Below are 24,749 nucleotides of genomic sequence, written 5' to 3' on the forward strand. Positions count from 1 at the left end.
TACTAGCGGTGTACTTTCTTGTTATACAACTTACATTTTCTCTATGTATATAGAATTAAAATAAGGGAGAGTGGGTGGCAAACTGGGACCATATAGGCCTGCCACTCATTGCCACAAAATTTTCCTTCAGTAAATGTTGGCAATTATTACATTTTAATTGCTATTGAATTGACAGTGCAACTTTATACTGTGCACTTGTTACCAATCAATTAATATTCTTTTAAATTAGTTCTCTTAATATCCCACCGCTAGTACAGCGGTAAGTCTACGGATTTCCAACATTACAATGAGAGGTTCGATTTCGATTGGTGGACTCCACAGATATCCCGATGGTTTTGTTATAAGAAAACACAAGCAGTTCCGTTAAGGTTTTGCAAAACATTTAATAAAAGGTACCCAATGATTTGGTCATAGACAAATGTTTGAAATTGCTTAAGTTCTTTTGTTTTTATGAAGATTGTTTCTTCAGTTATTGGAAATTACGTATTTTGTTCTACCTCATGTTAATTATGTAATAACGTTTACTAGTTACTTGTATTTCACATGTTTTTCTTGAATTATTTTCAATGAGTTTTTTTATGCTACCGTAAATGTTCGTCTGCAAACCATATGCATATTATGGTTCACTAGATATATTTTTTACTGTAATGTTACATCAAGGTTTGCTTATATTGCTATGTCAACATTAGTTTATCAGATTTTCAGTATTAATACCTTTACGCACGTTCTATATTAGAAACTACCGATAGAGTAAACACGACTGTTTATATATCAGTCGGGATGGGCGTGATTCAGTGGTTAACCTTCTGGGCTTCAACTCGAAAGGTCTAAGGTTGGAGACATAATGTGACTCAATACGCTTTAAAAACATGAACAAGCGAATTCTGACAGCGGGCGCTGCTAGTTGGTTGATCTTCTTTGGTCAGTAGTTCGAGATTAGGGACGGCTATACCTTAGCACAAGGAGTCTCTGATAAGGACAGCTACACCTGAGCATAAGGAGTCTCTGATAGGGATAGCTACATCTAAGCACAAGGAGTCTCTGATAGGGACGGCTACACCTTAGAGTCTCTGATTTGCCTTCAGACAATCTGAGGATGAAAATTTCAATTCATACAGCAGTCATAAATATCTCTTGGCAAATGCTCACGTATTCGCTTAACTTTTACAAGCAATCATCAGTTTAAATCAACATAGATTCCTAGAGGAGTTTGAATATAAAACTATAAAGTGCTTCTGTTACGTTCCTAGAAACTCTCATAAGTTAAAGTTTCCAAGATATTTAAATTTATAAAACAAAAATAATCACGGCCTATCTTAACACGGGTTTCTAAAATATTGTAAAAGTGGATGAAACGCTGCGGATTCCTTATGATAAATGTACATTTTCGACCGCAACTGTCTCTAAAAGATTGCGATCATAAAGTAGTTCATTTTGAGCAATTTAAACAAATATCACGTGGATGCATACGCAACAGTTAGAGAAGAAAGTTTAACGATATACAATAGTAAGCAGGTCATTTGAGTGAGCCAACTAGTACAGGAAGCTGGACTGCTCTTCTAGTACACAGACTTCAGCCACACCTGTTATCAATACTTTCCAACATGACCAACCAAACCGGCTTAGAGAAAGGGAAAACACAAATACAGGCCGTTAGATGTCCTCGGGCGCGAAAACCTGAAGCATATACTCCTTTCTGAAACTACTACTTTTTTTTTTCTTTCATTGTTAGAAGTAAAAGTAGGGCCTGTCAAGTCTGGTCTGTCAGATCTAAACCTTTCTAACACTGCAGCAGCTCTGCCAGCAGGAATGAAGAAATATGTAAGTGTGGCTTATTATTTGTGCTTTATAAGTCGGTTTTCAGAAATCATAGAAAATTATTGTGTTTAATATATTCAATCATTTTAAATGTATAATTGATCAAAACGATCATTTTGTATTGGATGAAGAAAACAAACATACAGAAATGTAAAATTTGTCTTTGTGTAATACTAGTTATCTCTATCAAATATCTTGTGTAGATATAATGTATGGATATATAATCAACATTGAAAGGGAAGACAGCCGAGTTTTCACTCAATCACATGTAGCTTCGTCATATAAGTGGTACACAATAAAAACCATACACGAACACTTTCGGCCAATATCAGGCCTCCTCGTTTGATTTAGGTCGATGGCAGAGAAATTTACGAACTATGGAAAAATATAACTATAGCTTGGAAAATATAAGTATCATAGTATATTGTTGATCTGAAATTACGTTTATTTCTATTGTAATGGAAAAAAAGACTGACGAAACAGTACCAATGGTTTGGGATATCTTGTGATAAATGATTACCTGTTAGCTCAACATTAACTGAGAAAATATTAATGTGATGATAAACTATAGATCTCATATTTGTTTATTTATTCACTTGTAATGAAAACTTGGCTTTGAAACAAAGAACAGAAAACGATTTAATTATACGTACATAAATGACAAATTACCCATTTTAGTGATTAAACTATCTGACTTGGGAGGCTCTTAAAAATAAATCTCTACAACATCAAAGTTGAACTGCATCATCCTGTTAGGTCAAGGTTAGAGCTTGAAACTCTGGTAGGTATTTGATATCATTCACTTTGTTCTGAAAGTGTCTCGAATTTGCTATTTTCAACAACATAATTAAATTAAATATTTAGGCAAAATGTCTGAGAGGAACAAGTTGGGATTTTTGAAACTTTAAGGTACATCAGGCAAATTTCTGCATTATAAAAAACATCATTTAATACAGTAAATACATTGAATATATTTAAAATGATATTTTGTATTCTATTTTATTCTGTATTATCTATCTTTTTACTTGGGAACCACTAGTGCAAGATGTTCACTGTCATGTTTAACCTTAACTGCAACAATCCAGAAATAAGAATTGGACATTGTTCTTTCTTTACTTTTGAAAAAGGACCACACTCTGTAAATTCCTTAGACCATCGTAAGTACTTTTTACTGACTCCTTGGCCCTGCATGGCCAGATGGTAAGGGCGCTTGACTCGTAATCTGAGGGTCGCGGGTTCAAATCCTCGTCATATATAAACATGCTCACTTTTTCAGCCGAGACGTTATAATGTGATGGTCAATGCAATTATTTGTTGGTAAAAGAGTAACCCAAGAGTTGGCAGTGAGTGGCGATGACTAGCTGCCTTTTCTCTAGCCTTACACCGGTAACTAACGGATGACTACCGCAGATAGCCCTCGTGTAACTTTGCGGGAAAATTAAAAAAACGGAACCATTACTGACCTATAAAGCTCACTCACATACAACAGATAAACGTGAAGACACACCTGTAGTATAAATGAACCTATTGTTGTAACGGTTGCTATCGTTGGGCGGATTCTTTTTCACTGTCTAGTAAACATTATATACATTTAATGACAAATAAAGCATGTTATTAATTCAACTAAACATTTACAACTTACACGAACAAGTAATAGCCCTAACTATTAAATAAAACCGAACAGCCGCTTACTTGTTAAATTTTCTATCGTTTCTGTAGCAATAGTAATGACTCCAAATGTACAGACTGAACACACTAAATAATCAACAGAGTTACTGACTAATCTACTGTCTGATTAACTCATCAACAAAAACTCTCTGCTGTTTTCATACAATAGTTTTCACAGTTTCTAGAAAATTCGAGACGTCCCTTCAAATAAAAACACTCAGGAACTTTCTAGACATCAAACGTCATCACTACGTCATGCCAAAACTTCCTCTGGCAAACAATACAAAATATCTTAATTTAAACATTCAAAACGCAGCCCACAGCTCTGCCCCTCCCTGGACTGTGAAGTCACTTGAACACATCTAGTACACAAATAAAATTACAATATACTGCATAATTTCTAATAAAATTACTATTCACAATTAACAGACATTACAATCCCTACACATTAATTAGATATGTTAAAGAAAGCACAATGAAAACTTGGTTTAAAATAATCTCTCTTATCTTGTTTACTATATCTACACTGACCATGTACCAAATATATTTAATGTTTTGTTGTTGTTTTTTTTTTTTGTTGCTTATGGTATGAAGATTGGATGACTTTTTGTTCTTTATTGTCGCTCGATATCTTACCATTGAGGAAATTCTCTTGAGGTAGATTGTCGAGAGAACCCACCGATGGTTCCGTTTTAAGTAACACTCTGTAAATGGTATCAACAAGACAAAGGGATTTTTGACAAATTGAATTATCACCGAAGTTAATCAGTTATTATCTTGCGCAAAAACTAAGTAGTTTTCCCACTTGTATAATGCTACTTTTCCGTGAAATTCATTGCATATACTGAACTGACAAACAACAATCTATAAACATAATGAAGTGGTTTATTTTGGGAGTTGAGGGACATACTAACTATTTCGACAGAACACACTGAATAACCGCAAGTCTTGGAAATTAAAGATGCTGTTTTCTTTTTATCAATACCTAGTAATATATTCATTATGCAAGTGAACATTTTGTTAGTTCGGTTCATAATAATAAAAGAACTGGACAGTTGAATAAGTTTTTAGTTTTGTTTTTAATAGTCGTTAAGCACAGGCTACACAATTGATGATAAGTTTTCTGACTTAACGCTGAGTCATCGGGAATCAGTTTGGTACCTAAAATGTCTTTGTATCCGGCTTCAATACATTTTACTGTTCATATTGAACAATTGGGAATTATATTTTTAAATTATTAATTCTAGCCAATCTCATTTCATTCTACATTAAATAAATGATGTTCATATAAATTTACTTTATCTTACTTTATTATTTTTACTAATCCTTTCTCGGTGTTTGTTGAAACTCTGAGTGCTTCTTGATGCAAAACATTAGAAGTGTTTCCTTCTTCCAGGGCCAAAATAACGGGATTTCCTCATGATTATACTCTTGAATAACCAACGTAGAATTGACCATGTGAAAAAAGGGGTTTCAGCTGTAACCCTGTCACTTTAAGGGTCTGATCTTCTGCTATTTCACATGCAATCTTGCCACTTTAAGAGTCTGATTTTGTGCTGTTTCAGATGTAACCCTGTCACTTTAAGGGTCTGATCTTGTGCTATTTCAGATGTAGCCCTGCTACTTTAAGAGTTTGATCATGTACTATTTCAGATGTAACCCTGTCACTTTAAGGGTCTGATCATGTACTATTTCAGATGTAACCCTGTCACTTTAAAGGTTTGATCATGTACTATTTCAGATGTAATCCTGCCAATTTAAGGGTCTGATCTTATGCTATTGGTGACATTCTTCCTAACAAAAACGTAAATGTTTGAAACTTTTAACGTAATAACTCAAATTTGTTTACTAAAAATTCAACATCAAGAAAAAAATTCAAAATAAAAACTTCAAGAATAAGAGTTTTTCCAAGACTATGGAGTCATTATCTAAACAAATATATTTTTGCTGTAGGTGTGGCCTACGATAAGTTGGAGTGGGTATTAAGCCACCTGTGACATGTCCATTGATCCAATGTATCATCCTATCAAGTTTGATTCAGATTGATCCAAAGAGCATGGAGTGCCTCATGAACAAACAAACAAAGCAAAGCCACATCGGGCTATCTGCTGTGTCCAACGAGGAGAATCGAACCCCTGATTTTAGCGTTGTAAATTCGTAGGCTTACCGTTGTCCCGGTGAGAGACGTTACCAAAAATAAAACGTTATCCCTGTCATTTTGTTTTTAAATCCTAAAAAAACCCAATGAAAACTTAAAAGCATACACTATAAAATATACGTTAACATTTTCTTTACTTGGGTTAGCATCGTATTACGTGACTCGGGATTATAAAAAAACGATACTATACAAATATATATTTATATAAACTATCTGAAGTCACTTTAAATTCAAACTGAATTAAAAATATGCACATTTCAAACAATATCGTAAAAAGTAACAAACGACACTTTGTAAGAGTTCCAAACAGGTAAGTTTAAAATAACTATTACCAGACATAAAATTATCACCTATTTACGCGTTTTCAGACTAAATATGTGACCAAGCTAACCGCAACGCTCGAAGCAGTAAGTTTGATAGAAAGTAGCTGTTTGTTGATCAAACAGACTATGTAAATAGTCTAAGGGTTAGTAGTTATGGCACTTGATTCGCAAATTGCGGGTCGCGGGAGCTAAACCTGTCGTCGAACATATTCTCGCTTTCAGCTATGGGGCGTTATTATGGGACGACCAAATACATTATTCATTCACTGGTAAAGAGCAACTTACGATTTGGCAGTGATTGGTGCTGATTAGTTGTTTTTCCACTAGTCTATCACTTCTAACTTAGGGATGACGAGTGCAGATAGGCCTCAAGTGCCCTCAAATAAACAGAGTTGCTATATGCACAGCCATTTGATACAATCGCTATTTATATAAAACTTTTTTTTTATTAATTTATGGAACATTTAATTACAACACTCCCATTTTTGGTTCATGTGTTTAATAAACCCGTAATTACTGATTGCACTTCTTTTTTTCCTCTTATATCCTGTGCAATATTTTGTTCCTTCCTAATATTTGTAACATCTAAATTTTCCAACGCTATTTTCCAACGCTTTATCTAATCGTCGAAAATTATCTATAAAGATATAGCGTGATAATAAAATGTCAACATCGAAATATATGAATTGTCCATAAATACAGGGAATACGACGCTAACAGTTGTCTTCTCTGTTGTGTCCTAACATTACTGATGGTTTATGCTCAAGGAAAAAATAAAAGCTGGCCAAATGTTGAGCAGGAGAGGTCACGAATATGTTGCCGCCTAACACCTCTCTACAGGAAATGACGTTGCATAATACACTAAACACCAATTCTTTTTTCTAAATTGTTTGTATGAATCGTAAGGTTTTGAAGTTAATACATTTATAAAGTATACTATAGCCCAGTTGTCTCGATCTTTGATTAGCTCATGTCCAGTCTGTAAACATAGATTACCAGTCGCGAACCCAATAAATAGTGTTAACGCAAAAAAATCGCCTGGCTTACTAAATAAATAAAGTATGATTTATTTTCAAAGTCTGTTCCTTTCACACATTCAGAAGTTATATGGGTCTAGAAACGCTGGTATATATGGTTGTTTTTAGACTTATATTATCATATTAAATGCTTTACTGTACAATTAATTGCGAGTATCAAGAATGACTCCATTAAATCCACTGTCTGTATTAAGCTTTAATGGTGCGTTTTGTGACTGACCGCTTTGCAGGCGTGTATGCCTGTTTTATAAATTTCAATGAAAATATTAAATCTAATGTGGACTAATACATGATTCGTTTCTTCATGTGTTAGCTGCAAACAGTTTCAAGTACGTGGATATAGCACCACTTCCTGTATTATGTTCAGCTGTCATGATATTACGCGGATTCACATTACGTTTCATTGTTTTAGCGCTATAAGGTCGTAGACTTACCGCTACCCCACCGAGAAACTCACATTATGCCTTATAAACTTCTTAAAACTTCACCATTAAATGTGGTTACTTGCTTGAACAGTATGCAAATGATGAATTATTATACTTGTCAACATGATCTCGTACATATTAAATATTCCTAATTACAAACTATAAGCTGTCGAATGTGTTATAAAGAGTGAGCTTCAACAGACAGGTAATCTGAGGGTCGCGAGTTTGAATCCTTATCACACCAAACATGCTCTACCTCTCAGCCGTGGGGCGATATAATGTTACGCTCAATCTCACTATTCGTTGGTAAAGAGTAGCCCAAGAGTTGACGATGTGTAGTGAAGATTAACTGCTTTCCCCCTAATCTTACGCTGCTAAATAAGGGACGGCTAACACAGATAACCCTCGTGTAGCTTTGAGTGAAATTCAAGACAAACAATCAACAGACAATTTAGCAAGTGTTATCAATCCAGAAGGTAAATAAGACAGTTCAAGTTTCATTACAGCTTTAGAGATAAGTAGTCTTAGCAGTTTTTTTTTTTGGAGTAGCATAAAACAGTACACAACCGGGTATTGAGCACTGATAAGAGAAAAAAAACCAGAGAAATAAATTTGTGAATGTTTGTTTACCGCTAAGTACACATTGCATGATTACATGTGTTTATAAAAATAGATAGAAAAGAATGAAGTAATACAGGTTAACTTCGAAAATTTATCACGAGAGAGAAGAGGTATAACATTTAATAAATTATCTCTTTTTTGCATCATTCTAACGGTTAAAAATTGTTATCTTGGAATGTCAATCAAAAACAAAAATAAATTAGTAAGTTAATCTTTACAACACATTAAGAAGCAAATCATCATTGTTTTGTTTATTATATTTCACAGAATCATAAGTGCCGCGTTTTTGTCATTGCATATCCACTTGCCCAGATTTGTTCCTTTTTCTTCAATCTTTACTTAGCCTGAAACGGCTGGAATATTTCTCTTAAATAATTTTAATTGAACCTTCTTCAGCCAGTGGAGACTGTAAGGTTGTTGTTTCTCAAGTTTCGATGAAGTTTTGCTTAACTTTAGATAACAAAGGTTCTACTTACTTAAATGTTTGTTTAATCTACACACAAGCAGGTTTTGATTTCTCATTTAATTTATTGTTGTTGTTAAATCATTAAATTACCAGAAAATGCTGCTGTTTTACCAATAAAGTTTCACTGAAGCTGTGCTCAGTTTATCACAGACTGGAGACTTACTCTTACTTAAGATTTTTGTTCAATCACTGCTGAGCCAGTATAAAAAATAGCCTTGCTCTTACGTTGGTTTTGTTTCTATTTTAAGGAGTTAATAGAAACAGATCCGGTCTTAAGACTGTCTTGAAACATGACATAGATGATAAATATTATAAGTGTCTTCTTACTTAAGTACTTACTAAGTTTTCTTTAATCAGCCAATAGAGACTGAAGAATTACTTATAAGTTTTCTTACATCATTAAACAACCTAAAGAGGTGAGTTTATTTTTTGTTAATCATAGACAACCAAATAGGGAGGGTACACGTTTGCTGTCAGTTACGTTTTTCATTAGATTATATTCTTTAGTTAAGTAAAATTTATTTCTTTGGTAAATATACCAAATTCTTTCTGTTGATAAATTGTACTGCTAGATTAAAAATGATTTTTCCTTCAAATAATATAATTACTTTATCTGTTACTAGGCTACAATTTCAATTTTTTATTTCTTCTGTTAATATGCCACAATTATTTAGATGGTTTTATTCATTTAATAGGGTATGTTTCCTTTAGAATGATTTTTATTATTTCACAATACCCCCCGCTAGTACAGCAGTATGTCTCCGGATTTACAACGCTAAAATCAGGGGTTCGATTCCCCTCGATGGGCTGAGCAGATAGCCCTTTGTGGCTTTGCTATAAGAAAATACAAACATACATTATTTCACAGAATATATTAATTTTTCTATTACTCGATGAGCACAAAGCATTTAAATTGAAATACTAGATATAGATTTTTTCTTAACAGAGTAAGATAAGTTTGATTCTTTAAGTTTTATGGTTAAGCATCGAATTATTTGCTTTTGGTTGAATTCCATCTTTCTGCTAACTTAGATTTATAACTTTGATATTTCTACTGTTGATGGTCCATTTTGAGCAAGTAAAATCTTTAATGTGGCACCGAATAATGAAGATAGACCATGTGAATCATAGTGCTTGCTACAGGTACGGACGCCTCTTGTAGCATTTAGCTAGTGTACTAATGAAAATTTATAAAGCTAATACCTAAAAATTTGATCGTATTTACAAAAGGTAACGGATAATGTGTGCTATTTTTTCACACTGTTGCTTTGAGCTTACTTCTAACAGAAAAACGTTATTACGTATGTTGCCGACTCAAGTAGGAAATTCATTTTATTTGTTTGTTTGACGTTAAGCACAGAGCTACACAAGGGATTATCTGTGCTCTGCCAACCACATGCACATTCCGCTGTGCCACAAGGGGCAGTTATTCATGTTGTACTTTTAATTTATAGTAACCCTAAAAGAAAAAGAGAAATAAAACACACATGAAATCAGGAGATATTTTCAACTTGTCTGTAGCACTAATATGTTTGCTAATTTTAACTCTTCAATGCCACATTAAAATAAAAGAGAAAGTAACGGAATTATGTGACAGTGAAATATTTCATGCAAATAAAATAAGAAAAACACTGCAAAATATCAACAGCATCTGATCAAAGATTGTTTGTTTTGTTTTTGGAATTTCGCACAAAGTTACTCGAGGGCTATCTGTGCTAGCCGTCCCTAATTTAGCAGTGTAAGACTAGAGGGAAGGCAGCTAATCATCACCACCCACCGCCAACTCTTGGGCTACTCTTGTACCAACAAATAGTGGGATTGACCGTCACATTATAACGCCCCCACGGCTGGGAGGTCGAGCATGTTTAGCGCGACGCGGGTGCGAACCCGCGACCCTCGGATTACGAGTCGCACGCCTTACGCGCTCGGCCATGCCAGGCCTCTGATCAAAGATATGGAACTAAACCTAAAGTTTAATGATGTCATGCTTAAAAAATAACGACCAAACTAGCTTAATCAAATAACACGATTTACGTAAATGTTCCGGAAACAAAATTCAGTATGTAGGGTGATCACAAATGTTAACCTACACAGACAAAGAAAAGTTTATGTTGGCGAGTATTATTCCACAATTTTCCTTGTAGAAAACTCCACCCGACCACTTTCACCAACCTAGTTACAATCCAAACAGCCACAAGGCATTGACCGCAAATGTCTGCACTCCTTTTCGAAGCCCTCGTACACTTTAATGTTCGTTCTTAACACATAAAAACTCAGTTTAAGTAGTTTGTTTAGTCAATGTTGATAAAAAAGTAGCTTATCAAAATGTGTGAATCTGCAAATCCTGACTGTTGATAACGTCGTTACAAAGGAAAAAATCATAACTTATGGACATTGTCAATCTAAACGAGAAAAATTTTGTTTTAATTGTGTTTGGTATTCAGAAAATATGAGATATGTGCTTTTGGATAAGAATACAATGTTTCGTATAACATCTTCGTGACTTGTTTTTGTTGTTTTCTTGTGGGGGGGTGTTTGTATGATAGTTTACGATTGTTAATACTCACTTCACAGTAAGTTTCTGTGAGTTGTATTTAAAATAATTAAATGCATTTTTCTAATTTGAATTGTAAATAATCTGTCAGATACACAACGTCTAGGTGTGTTTTGTCTTTTTATGTACGTATTAAGATGCTGTTTTTGTTTTTCTCAGAACAAATAAACTAAATTAAATACTGTTTTATATTATGTTTTAAATTAAACTCCATCTCTAGATAATTATACATGATTTTTCACAATTCACTAAACTGTTATACCAAGAAATGTTTAATTAATTAGATTGATGTGTGTTTTGGTTTTGAATTTAGCGCAAAGCTACAGGAGGGCTATCTGCGCTAGTTGCCCCTAATTTAGCATTGTAAGACTAGAGGGAAGGCAGATAGTCATAACTACCCACCGCCAACTCTTGGCCTACTTTTTGCCAACGAATAGTGGAATCGACCGTCATATTATATCGCTCCCACAGCTGAAAGGGCAAGCATGTTTGGTGTGACGGGGATTCGAACCCTCAGATTACGGGTCAAGTGCCTTAACCATCTGGCCATGCCGAATCTGATGTGTGTGTGTGTGTTGATCTTATTAAGTTATAAAACAATTAGTTTCAGGTGTTGTTGTTTTTTTCATAATCTCACGAACCAACCAATTATAAGTATCATTGTGGCTTCCTAAAAACTAAAGGCTGTATTAATGCTGAAGCTAATGAGATTATCTGCTGCCGCAACATTAACAACATTAACATCCACCAACCACGGTGTGAATCGACTGGCACTCACATCTTAAAATTGTGGTAAGTATTTCGTGGTATCACACGAATTCAAATCCGCCCCGCCAACATTAAAATTCGGAGCTCTGTACTTTTGGACCAATCTGCATAAGAGCAACCTGTCTTTAATCTGCGTGTGAGAAATTATGAAGTAATGTCGTACATTATTTTTCAATGCTTATGTTTATTTTAGAAGCTATAACGTAGCAAAAAAGTCAAACTATAATTCTATCTATCGATTATACATAGACACATTGAACTAAATACTCTTGCACATAATTTAGATTAATTAGTTTGTATAAGCACGGCCCGGCATGGCCAGGTGGTTAAAGCACTCGACTCGTAATTTGAGGGTCGTGGGTTCAAATCCCCGTCACACCAAACATGCTCGCACATTCAGACATAGGGGCGTTGTAATGTGACGGTAAATCACACAATTCATTGGTAAAAGAGTAGCTCAAAAGTTGGTGGTTGGTGGTGAAGACAAGCTGCCTTCCCTCTAGTCTTACGCTAAATTAGGGACAGCTAGCACAGATAGCCCTCGTGTAACTTTGCGCGAAATTCAAAAACAGACGAATGAACAAACAATTGTATAAGCGCAAACCACACAAAAACTGAACCCCATGTGTTATCATTTAGATTCATTCAGATGTACGCAGATCGTTCTTTACATTCAACATCTATTGTTAACCGTAAACTAACCATCCCAATATTTTCCTCGTCCACTAGGAAAAAAAACAACGATTAAAGTAAAATTTAAGTCAGCAAATACTAGAAAGGTTGTTAGGTGGTTATATTTTTGTAGCCCAGCAAGGTCAGGTGGTTAGGGGAACTGGACTAGTAATCTGAGAATCACGGGTTCGAATCCCCATCACACCAACCATGCTCACTCTTTCCGTTGTGGGGGCGTTATAAGGTGATGCTCAATCCCACTATTCGTTGGTAAAAGAAGAGATCAAGAGTTGGCGGTTGGTAGTAATATATCTATCTGCCTTCTCTTTAATCTTACACTGCTAGCGCATATTGCTCTCGTGTAGCTTTGCGCGAAATTAAAAAAGCAAACAAAACAAATGTTTCTATATTGTTCCAAATAATTTCTAGCCTTGAAGGGAAACGTAAACGTAAAGGATACACGCTGCTGAACTCAAAATACTAGTAAGATTATCAAATTTAAAGTAATTCATTTAAATTAATTGTTCGCTGTTTACCGTGATGGGATCAATCACAAAATCATTCGAAAATTATTTATATCGTGGAAATCAATTGTCAGAATATATAATATTATAAATTTTCAGACTCGAGGGAGGTGATATAAAGAGTATTCCTAGAAGTTCACCAATTGGAACTTGCCACGTTTTGCGCTCGGGGTTATTAAAAAAAAACACTCATTTCCCTTCTTTTGGAAGTTCTTACAGGATAACTAAAACCCTTTCCCTGGCACGAAAAGCTATAACAAAATAACTAAAAATATCCTATTGATTTGGAGACCGTTAGAAGCATATTCGAAAAGGTTTCTTAACGCTGTCTTAGCAACAGTTTTTAGCTTTAGTATCTTCTAGAATTCGGGAAAAAATGTTACTATTATTTCCTATATGTAAGTAGGGACAAATATTACAATCAACAATAACTCTCTCCTAGATTGAGAATTTCAAAATAATACTCAACAAACGTTATCCAAGAGATTCTGAGATATTTCGATAAAATAATCAGCAAGTGTTATCCTACAGATCCTGAGTAATTTCAAAAGAATAACCAAGTGTTGTCCTAGAGTTTCTGGAAGACTTTCAAAATTATATCTGACAAACTTTGTCTTACGAATTCTTGAGATTCTCAAAATAATTCTCAATGAAAATTATCCTACAAACTTCGGAATGTTGTACTACGGGTATAATTAACAAGAGTGTGCTAATAACATAACAAGAACTGTTTTACAAATTCTGTTTTGTATATTCTTAGTTAAGCACAAAATTACACCATGAGCTATCTTCGCTCTGCCCATTACGGATATTGATAATCGATTTGTAGTAGTACAAGTCCTCATACTTATGACTGATTCAGTGGAAGGTCTTAAATTCTCTGTAACACTCATTGAATAACGAACACACTTTCTTTTCTCTCTCAGATTCTTCGTTATGTACTGACAAATAATTACCAAATATTTTCTTCCACATTATATACAGAACTAACACGATAATAAATAAAAACTTTATTCGAAGTTCTGTAGATAAGTAGCTATATAACCAACGAATATTGTCTCTCGTTTGTGCAAGGTACGAAACGGGAAAAACGAGTATGGTTTATTTTTAGAAATTCATGAGAATGATAATTAGATAACAACGTGTTTTCCACATTTTGCAAAGGTACTAACAACTCAATAAACAAAATTTATCGTAGTTTAAGTTACTAAAAGGAAAACTACAGTAATTCTCACATATTTTCCAGATCATAAACATGATAGTCAATTGTTTGTCTCCTTGTAGAATATAACACATACAACTTAAACTCAGAATAATAATAATTAATTACTTCTTATCAAAAATAAATTAATTATATAAGCAATGTGTAACTTATTGAAGTCCATTTTAGAAACAAAATGACAAATAATTACAAAATATTATAAATAAATTCACACACACACAAGCGTAAACCTATAACGACAAGAAAACACTGAATCATCAGTTGGGTACCCTCGCTATTAATTCGGTCGTAATTCCAATAATTTTTCACAAGGTTCGACCAGCTTACGTGATTAGTTAGTCCTAAATTTATATGATAAACTAACAACGTTAAATCATTTTTATAGTCCCTCCCCCAGTATTACAGATGTATGTCTGTCGACTCCCATCACTAGAAACGGTGTTTCGATACTTGTGGTGGGCAGAGCACCGATATCCCATTGCATAAGTTTGAGCCTAATTGGAAACAAAATCGTTTTCATAAGTTCAGTATTAACATTCATAGCATTAAAACTATTTTATACATGAAACACGTTAATACTATTAGGAAAAGGGATTGCTCAAAATTTTAAGTACATTACTGAAAATTGCCATTCAGATTATTCATTACCAAAGTCGATAAAATATTCACCTTGGGTGAGAGAAGTTTCCCGTTTAACTCAGAAGGTAAAAAAGCTTGACATTACAACAGGCATTGTCATATCCAGAAATTTGTACAGGGGAATGGTGAGTATTAACATTCATATTTGCATATAACTTCTACTGATTTTCATAATATTATAAACTTTATTATTCCCTTTACATTGGTTAAATGAGTGTTATGCCACTTGTTGACTTCACTCACCTACTACGCTGAAATTGGAATTTTGTAAACCGTAAAAATGATTTTGAGTGAACTTGCTGAAGAACATAAATTTGCGAAAACTTGCATATCGAAGTTATGAATTTCAGGGAAAAACTGATGAAAAATAAAAATACAAGCCAGGGGGCATGTCGAAAATGCCCCCTCCCAGCACCAACAGAAGTGTCTCTACTTGGAAAACATAAAAGAAACTAGTAACCTGCAAAGAAACAATAAAAACCATTTATATACTGAGATGTTCACTGATTCAGAAGAAATATTATATTAAAAAATTCTATGCGCTACTAAAGTTTAACCATTAGGCGAACCTGCTGGAAGAAAAGACGTTATGTGACAAAGCATCTGTGTGTTACTGGTTTTTTAGTCATTCTGTTGCCCGGCACAGCGGTATGACTACGAATTTGTAATGCTAGAAATCGTGTTCCAATACCCATGGTGAACAGAGCACAAAGAGCCTATTGTTTAGCTTTGTGTTTAACTACGAAGAAACAAACCATTATTTTATTGACTAAGGAAAATTAAGTGTACATTGGTGGCCAACGAGGAAACGAGGGCTCACGAAGAATAAACAAGTGGTTTATAAATATGTCAAGCTGTATGCCAACTTTTCTAGTTTGATGTTTAAAATTACCAAAAAAAAAATAGGCACAGTTTTTTGTGTTTTAACCACAATGCTACAGAATGGGCTATTTGTATTGTGTCCAATACAGAGATCGAATACCTAAATTTCAATGTTATAAGGCCTAAAGTTTACCGCTTTCTCTGACAGTGAATAAAATGGAAAATTAACCAACCTTACGAAGAAAACAAATGCAAATTAGACTTGAAACATCTTATTAGGTCATTGAAATCACAACTGGAGATTTTAGATAAATAAGCACACCTATATGTTAATATTACCCAATTTTTCGACTTTTGGCCTACTTTTAATTACACTTGTAAGTTTGCGATTAGTCGATTAGTAATGTGACGCCATCTTTTATAAGTTTTATAACGTAGAGAAATAGCTACTTTGATACTCTTTTGATACTGTCTAGTATATTTCCAAATAATATATTTATGTATCTAAAAAACGCTATATTTTTTGTTCCTTGTCGAATCTATTTTTGGCAGGGTTTCACTTAACTCAAATTTTTGCCAAAAACCGTCACCTTTAAAAACACAAGTCAATATTTTTTCAGAAACGTCAGAGAGAAAATGATGTTTTCAATAGATATAACTTTTGAGAGTTAAATCTGTTCAAATGAATACAATACCAGAGAGGCAAGAGTGTTTCCAAGTGACGAAAACTATATTAAATTATGAATATCATTATCAGTTTGTTTGTTTGCTGTTAAGCGCAAAACTACACAATGAGCTATCTGCATTCTGCATACCAAGAGTATAGTTAAAAACCCTGAGACGTACCGTTGAACCACCCGGGGAAAAGTGGGGATACGAAGATAGAGTTGTCAGAATATTTAAAATTGGTGGGTTTAACTTTATGAACTACTAGACTGGGAAAACGAGAAAGGAGTCCGTTAAAAGATATTACAATTCTTGTAGGAATAAAAAAAAAAAACCTTATAACTCGAGCGTTTTCGAAAGGCGGACCTTTCTTCAGCTCTTCTGAATATAGTTATTAAGCTATTAGGTTAAGTAACACTGAGTACAAATGCAACTATTAGGCTGAGTAACACTGAATACAAATACACAACAATAAGGCTGAGTTAAATACTGAATGTAGTTAGATAATTGTCAGGCTGAGTAAAATACTGAGTACAGTTATATAATTATCAGGCTGAATAACACAAAGTATAATTATGTAACTATAAGGCAAAGCGACATCGAATATAGTTACAGAGATATTGGTTTTGTGGCACTGACTACATACAGTCATGTGAAAAAGTTAGGACACCCTATGAAAGCCTGTGTATTTGTGTAATATTTTTGGATATATAGATATTTAATCTCAATTTCAACAATACTGAGAGATTAAAGGAATATAACTAAACAATTAAAACTGAAGAAGAGACTTTTCAAGATCTTCTGTAAATGTAATACTACAAAAATGCATATTCTAACTGAGGAAAAAGTTAGGACACCCTACTCCCTAACAGCTACTGTTACTCCCTTTGGCTGAAATAACTGCAGTGAGACGCTTCTTGTAGCCATCTACCAGTCTCTGACATTGGTCTGAAGAAAGTTTGCCCCACTCCTCAATGCAGAATTTTTTCAGCTGTGAGATGTTTGAGGGGTTTCTTGCATGTACAGTCCGTTTCAAGTCACCCCACAGCATCTCAGTGGGATTAAAATCTGGGCTTTGACTCAGCCATTCCAAGACTGTCCATTTCTTAGTTTTCAGCCAGTCCTTGGTGGATTTGCTGGTATGTTTTGGGTCATTGTCGTGTTGCAGGGTCCAGTTCCGCTTCAGCTTTAATTTTCGTACAGATGGTCTCACATAATCCTCAAGCACCGTCTGATACACAGTAGAATTCATGGTGGATTCTATGATTGTCAGCTGTCCAGGTCCTGCTGCAGCAAAGCATCCCCAAACCATGACACTTCCGCCTCCATGTTTCACAGTTGGTATGATGTTCTTTTCCTGGAATGCTCTATTTGGTTTACGCCAAACATGTCCTCTGTTCTGGCGTCCAAATAATTCAATTTTGGACTCATCTGTCCAAAGAACATTATTCCAGAAGTCCTCGTCTTTGTCTACATTCTCTCTGGCAAACTTCAGTCTGGCCTTGATGTTTCTCTTGGAGAGCAAAGGTTTCCTCCTTGCACACCTCCCATGCATGTTAAACTTGTGCAGTCTCTTTCTGATTGTAGAGGCATGCACTTTCACATCAACAGTAGCCAGAGCCTGCTGTAGGGCCCGTGATGACATGTTAGGGTGTTTGGATACCTCTTTTAGCATCTTGCGGTCTGCTCTCGGGGTGAACTTGCTTGGATGACCAGACCTGTGCATACTGGCAGTTGAAAGCCCTCCACTTTTTGACTATTTTTCGGACAATGGAATGGCTGATTTCAAAATCTTTTGGGATCTTTTTAAATCCCTTACCAGACTCATAAGCTGCTACAGTTTTCATTCTGAAGGCCTCAGACAGCTCTTTTGCTCTCACCATGGTGCTCACTCTCTCTTCAACAGTCAGGAGCACACCAAACTAAATGTCTGAGGTTTAAATAGGGCAAGCCTCATTCAAAATGTTGAATAACGATCTTATAATCATGTGCACCTGGTGTGATACACCTGTGTGTGGGTTGAGCCATTTTAAGTGGGAATAAATGTGGGGTGTCCTAACTTTTTCCTCAGTTAGAATATGCATTTTTGTTGAATTATTTAAATTAATTAAACTTAAAGTTAAACTAAAATGCAACCTATTAATGAGTGTATCTAATTAAATATGCTTTTCTTACGTAATTATTTGTAAATATTAGAATTCATTATTTCATCATTTGAGTTGCATCACTGTTAACGATATTTTCGGCCGTGTTCCCAGTAATATCTCACGAGATTCGGCTAGCTTTGAAGGGTTAGATTATCCTTAATGCACATATTAAGCTAAATGCAAAATAATCTCTATAATAAAAATTACATTAAACATTCTAACTACTAAAGATCATAAAGTATATTTGAAGACGTATGAACGAATCCAAAAATTTTATCACTCCAAAACAATTTTCTTGTGTGTCTTGAACAAAGAATAGCAATAAGATGAGTTTCTGTGATTCAGTTTAATTTCATTGTTATGATGAGACAAAATCAAATTTGTAGAACAAACATATAGAAAAATAAAACCATTAATTGTAAACTGTGACATATTCATGTTTATTTAGTAATATATATATAAAGATGAAACTTGTCTATCTATCTGTATTTTTCTATGTTTCTAGATTCAGTATATACCGTCTTATATTATAAAAATTAGAATATGAAACAATACTAACTTTGAGTTCTGTTATAACAGCAAATGATCAGTCCATACATAATTAAAATTAATATTTGTGTATGTGTTTAGGAGTCGATTTGGTTGAAGCCGAAACCTTTTTGGAACGTGCACCGATAACCGCACCATTTTTCAAATTAATTGCGCGACTACTTATTTGCTCTGCAAAATGTTAACACATCATACTCAATTGCGCGAAATAGAAAAAGGAAATTAACATTATTTTAAAATTGATTTTATAGTTACAAGTTCCAAAAGTCAACTTAAGGTTGATATTTTTATCAACGATGGAAAGAAGAGATTGGTCGGTTGATAAGGGTAAAAGGAGTGAACCTTAACGATTTGGGTAACTTGGCTGACTGCAAAATGACAAAGTGATGTATACTAACAATAAATGTTTTAAGAAAGCATATAATCCAGCCCTACCGGGATTAATTAAAAGCTTTGTTTAAGAACGATCAGTGTTTGTCAATCTCCAGGCAACCAATTGGTGCATCCTATTTGTACTTATAAGATATACAGTTATGTGCGTTTTCGTTAAAAAGTTTCTTTCAAAATACATAAATATCATAACATAGACTACAAAACTAGTAACAAACTTACCTATAGAACGCACCACACTATTTTTATTATTATTATTTTATTTTGCACCCACCCGTGATGGCCAGGTGAGTTAAGGCGTTCGACTGGTAATATGAGGGTCGCAGGTTGGAATCCCGGTTACACCAAACATGCTCGCCCTTTCAGCCGTGGGGGCGTTATAACGTTACGGTCAGTTCCACTATTCGTTGGTAAAAGAGTAACCCAAGAGTTAGTGGTGGGTGGTGATGACTAGCTGCCTTCCTTCTAGTCTTACACTGCTAAATTAGGGACGGCTAGCACATATAGCCCTCGAGTAGCTTTGCGCGAAATTAAAAACAAACAAATATTTGCTCCCCCCTGCTAGTATGGCAGTAAGTCTACAGATTTACAACGCTAAAATTAGGGATTCAATTCCCCTTGGTGGGCTCAGCAGATAGCCCGAATTGACTTTGCTATAAGAAAAACACACACACATTATTATTTTTTTCTGTTTCTGGTGAGGGTTTCCCCTTTCTACTACCACTTCATGTTTTCGGAACTAATTTCATCCAACCACCCCACTTTTAATCCTGTTTTATTTTTCTCTTGATCATTTAAATTGTCTTGCTTGTAAAATGTTAGTAATGTTTGTGTGTACTTGTGAATTTATTTATGTTGATATATAATATTAAGATTTTTTAAAACTCGAAGATAACTTCAAATATACTGTCATAGACATATATACATATATATATATAATACTAATAATTTATTATTTTATAAAAGAATGAATTGATACTTCATTTGGTAGTTAATCTGATTATATTATTTTGAATGGTTATTTTTTCAGTTAAAAAGTCTACACTGGTCATTTGCACTTCTTTGGTGTCTGGCTGTCTTATGTTCAGTAAACCCAAGTCAATCTAAGGCTGAAAGTGATATAACGTCCAACGACAAAACCACGGACACTCTTCTCATGCAAGCAACGCGGCAAATCCTGAAAACACTTTTTTACCCTCTTGGTTCTGACAACGAGTTGCCCAAAGATAGAATAGCCCGATGGTCTCATTACTTCTTCATGGGTAATTCACATCCCAAACACGCCCACAGATCGAAGGGTTTTTATTATTCTGTGGGAGAACATCCTCATCATAATCCTCACCAGCGAAACGCATATCAATCAAGCCATGGTGGTTTTGTTCAGCAACTGTACGAGCCCCTGAGACCCCCTCAGGTTGCACGTCAAACGCCTATTAACCTAGAACGCAATTACAACAACTATAAGCCTCAAGAAAATACCCAAACACGTGAAGAAGAACCATTTGACACAGAAGTGTTTTTACCTAATGCTCCTTTCCCTCCAACAATTCCAGAAGAGAAGAAAAGAAGTGGCGAGCTCTTCTCTCCTGTAACAGACGTTACAGCCAATTCTCCTAATTTCCCAAAAAAAGACATATTTCCTTCTTCGTCGATTCCTGCTCGTTTCTCTTCACCTTATTCACCCTTTGAACGTCCGCAATTTCCAATACAGCAAGTCCTAAATGAAAACCAACCACCAGTTCAGTTTATGCTAAACTTACGACCTCATATAAGAAGAATACCTAATAAAACAGACCCACTAGAAGAGAATGTTCAATATCATGGAGAAACTTCTGTTCCCTTACAAAGTCCCCATTTTCAGAATGATATTCCACAAGCTTATCCTGAATATAATCTCCATCCTCAACACTCTTCTACATTTCAGGAATATGGTCCTGCAGGTAACACACGAAACATTGAAGGAGAATACGTCCAGTCACCAGTACGTAAAGTAACCATACCTATACAGCCTACTTTACCACAAGAGTATCTTCATGGATCTTTTCCGTCCCATGAATCAACCTCTGAAAATATAGGTAGTACTGGAGGGATATTTCAATTACACTTTGACCCTCAGATTGTTTTGGACTTCTCTACTAACACTACACCTAGCTCAGCTGTTCAAGATAACCAAGAAAACACTTATTTCCATCCAGATTCTATCTATTTGTCCAGGCAGCCTCCACACTCAATAAATATTTATAACACATTCACAGGGGAACCAGTGCCTCCCAAAGTTAGCCCTCCTTACGACTCTAAAGCGCATTCTCCATATTCATACCAACAACATCCACATCCCTGGAAGAGTGTTCCAGATGGTTCAGTGAAACCTCATGTAGCCAGTTTCGATACTCCACAAAAAAAACCTCCTGCAGACATTTCTGAAGCATACATTATTTTTCCATCCAGCAATTCATCTAAAACCGACCAAACACCTACTCCAATAAAAATTAAAGAGAATATTACTTCTCAAACAGTCAAAGGAAGTGAAAAGAAAGTTGAGCTGTCATTTAAGTCCAATATAACATCCAAAGATGTTCAAAGCTTCAACTTGACTACTGAAATCACAAGCTTTACTAATAAAGACAAAAAGGAACTTGAAAATATTTCTGCTGAGAAAAATACAACAGCTAACACTAAAGAAGAAAAACAAGATATTATTGTAAAACAAACGTTTCCTACTCTGAATACTACTGAAGAAGCAACTGAAACTGAAATTTCTATTACTGATGTACTGAAAGACCAAAAAAACTTTCGCATAAAAAGTACAGTTCTAGCTACAACCACTATTGAAACAAAAGAAAATGAAAATGACAATTTTATTGAAGCTACAACTGAAGAAACAACAAAAGGACAAAATGATTTGATAGATTTTAACATAGAAAAAGAAGAAATTCAATTAGGAACTCCATTTTCTGTGACAACTGTGTCAGGGATAACAGAATTAAAAGAGCAATTTCCCAAAGAAACTACAACGAAGCTTATTACTAGTACCGAAACTATAGAAAAACAAGAAGAAGCTTCAAGAGAATTAAAAACTACAGAAGAAACGACAGTAAAACTAGATAACATGTCTGAGAAAACCTCTTCTGCTATTACTACCACTATTGGTGAACTTGAAACCGAACAAAATTTGGCGACATCTACTGCTGCTACTGAAATAACAAACACGATCACTTCTGAAAATGCAACTATAACAACCACCACTGGGGTGACACAGAAGTTGGAAGAAGTTTCTCCAAGTTCTCCTAACACAGGATATATTGCTACGACAGTGTTTCCCACTAAGAATGCAACTTTCACCTCTACGTTTGAAGGAACCAAAGAAAGAGACAGCCTCTCCACTGAACGGTCTGAAGTTATCACTCCCCATGAAAATTCAACTTACATTTCATTTGAAACGTTTAGTGAAAAAGAAAGTGAATATAATTTCGAGACTAATTACACTGATAACAAAAATATTACTCAAGGAAAAGTATCAATCGAAACGTATTCATCTTCTACCAACACTACTGGCAACGTTACAAAACACAGTGAAGAGCATAACATTGAGAACATAATATTAACTGACAAACCTGTCGATGAAACAAGTACCACGGAAAACGTAGCAACATCTGAAAACTCTAAAGAGCAGCCTACCGTTGATTCAACTGTGACTTCAAACACCACACAGACTTCAATTTCATTTGAAACGTTTAATGAAAAAGTAAGTGAGTACAATTTCGAGACTAATTTCACTGATAATAAAAATATTACTCAAGGAAAAGTATCAATCGAAACGTATTCATCTTCTACCAACACTACTGGCAACGTTACAAAACACAGTGAAGAGCATAACATTGAGAACATAATATTAACTGACAAACCTGTCGATGAAACAAGTACCACGGAAAACGTAGCAACATCTGAAAACTCTAAAGAGCAGCCTACCGTTGATTCAACTGTGACTTCAAACACCACACAGACTTCAATTTCATTTGAAACGTTTAATGAAAAAGTAAGTGAGTACAATTTCGAGACTAATTTCACTGATAATAAAAATATTACTCAAGGAAAAGTATCAGTCGAAACGTATTCATCTTCTACCAACACTACTGGCAACGTAACAAAACACAGTGAAGAGCATAACACTGAGAACATAATATTAACTGACAAACCTGTCGATGAAGCTAATATAAAGGTGAACGTTGTTCAACCTAAAGTCACCGAGAAGGAAGCATTATCTGATTGGGAAATATCAAACCATGCAGGTAGAGAAAGAGAAGAGATTTCTTCTCGTACGAACAACACAAATAAAAAACTCGAGCACTTGGAAAGCACTGCATCAACAGTATCACCCACGCTTGTCTCGGAGAAAGTGCGGGATAATAAAGAATCAAAACTTGAAAATAACAAAAACGAGAAATCTGAGGGTAAAAGGACAGAGAGAATCTTGTTTGGTTTCATTTTCAGAGAAAAAAGACATGTTTAACAATTAGTTCATCATGCAAAATATTTCCCATATCCCCGCAGTGGATAATGTTTGCTTTTTTAGAATTAGGAGTTTACAATGTTTTGTTATTTACTGACCATATAGGCAGTAAAAAGAAAGAAAAGAAACAACATTTCATGGTAAAACTTGGTATTGATACTGGCCTTTCAACTGCATAACTGTAAAAAACAAGAATCACGAATAAATAAAATTTCTCAATGGAAAGAACGACATCTACATTAATTTTATCTTCTGTATTTTGAAGTGTAAATACGCATACACTTAACAGAATGGAGAACGAATTTTAGTTCGTCAAAATAGTTAATGTTCCTTCAAAACTAAAGGGCCCGGCATGGCCAAGTGTGTTAAGGCGTTCGGCTCGTAATCCGAGGGACGCGGGTTCAAATCCCGGTTGCACCAAACATGCTCGCCATCCCAACCGTGGGGGCGTTATAAGGTGACGGTCAACTATTCGTTGGTAAAAGAGTAGCCCAAGAGTTGGCGGTGGGTGGTCTTACACTGTTAAATTAGGGACGGCTGGCACAGATAGCCCTCGAGTAGCTGTGTGCGAAATTCAAAAACAAACAAACAATCAAAACTAAAACTGGGTGAAATTTTTAAGTGTTTAAAAGGTAAAATAAACGTTGCTTCAGACACAGACAGAAGAGTGACATGTTAGAATGAGATTAAAAGTGAGTTTATAGTAGGATGGAAAGTATGGATAACAATATAACTATAACATATTTGTGTAAATAAAACCTTTCTGGAGG

General features: G+C 34.9%; 1 protein-coding gene across 2 annotated transcripts; it reads left to right on the forward strand.

The window, feature by feature from the left end:
• The first annotated feature begins 1,513 nt into the window (after window positions 1-1,513).
• Window positions 1,514-24,203, forward strand: LOC143253919 (uncharacterized). 2 transcript variants are annotated; one of them, XM_076508527.1, is made up of 3 exons: window positions 1,514-1,821; window positions 5,440-5,663; window positions 20,500-24,203. In XM_076508527.1, the coding sequence occupies exon 3, from the start codon at window positions 20,626-20,628 to the stop codon at window positions 23,977-23,979; it is 3,354 nt and encodes a 1,117-aa protein (XP_076364642.1). In that variant the 5' UTR covers window positions 1,514-1,821; window positions 5,440-5,663; window positions 20,500-20,625; the 3' UTR covers window positions 23,980-24,203. The 2 variants fall into 2 exon arrangements, with proteins under 2 accessions (XP_076364642.1, XP_076364632.1); XM_076508517.1 differs by lacking the exon at window positions 5,440-5,663.
• The last annotated feature ends 546 nt before the right edge of the window (window positions 24,204-24,749 follow it).

This window comes from Tachypleus tridentatus, chromosome 1, assembly GCF_004210375.1.
Source record: "Tachypleus tridentatus isolate NWPU-2018 chromosome 1, ASM421037v1, whole genome shotgun sequence".
Taxonomy (NCBI): domain Eukaryota; kingdom Metazoa; phylum Arthropoda; class Merostomata; order Xiphosura; family Limulidae; genus Tachypleus; species Tachypleus tridentatus.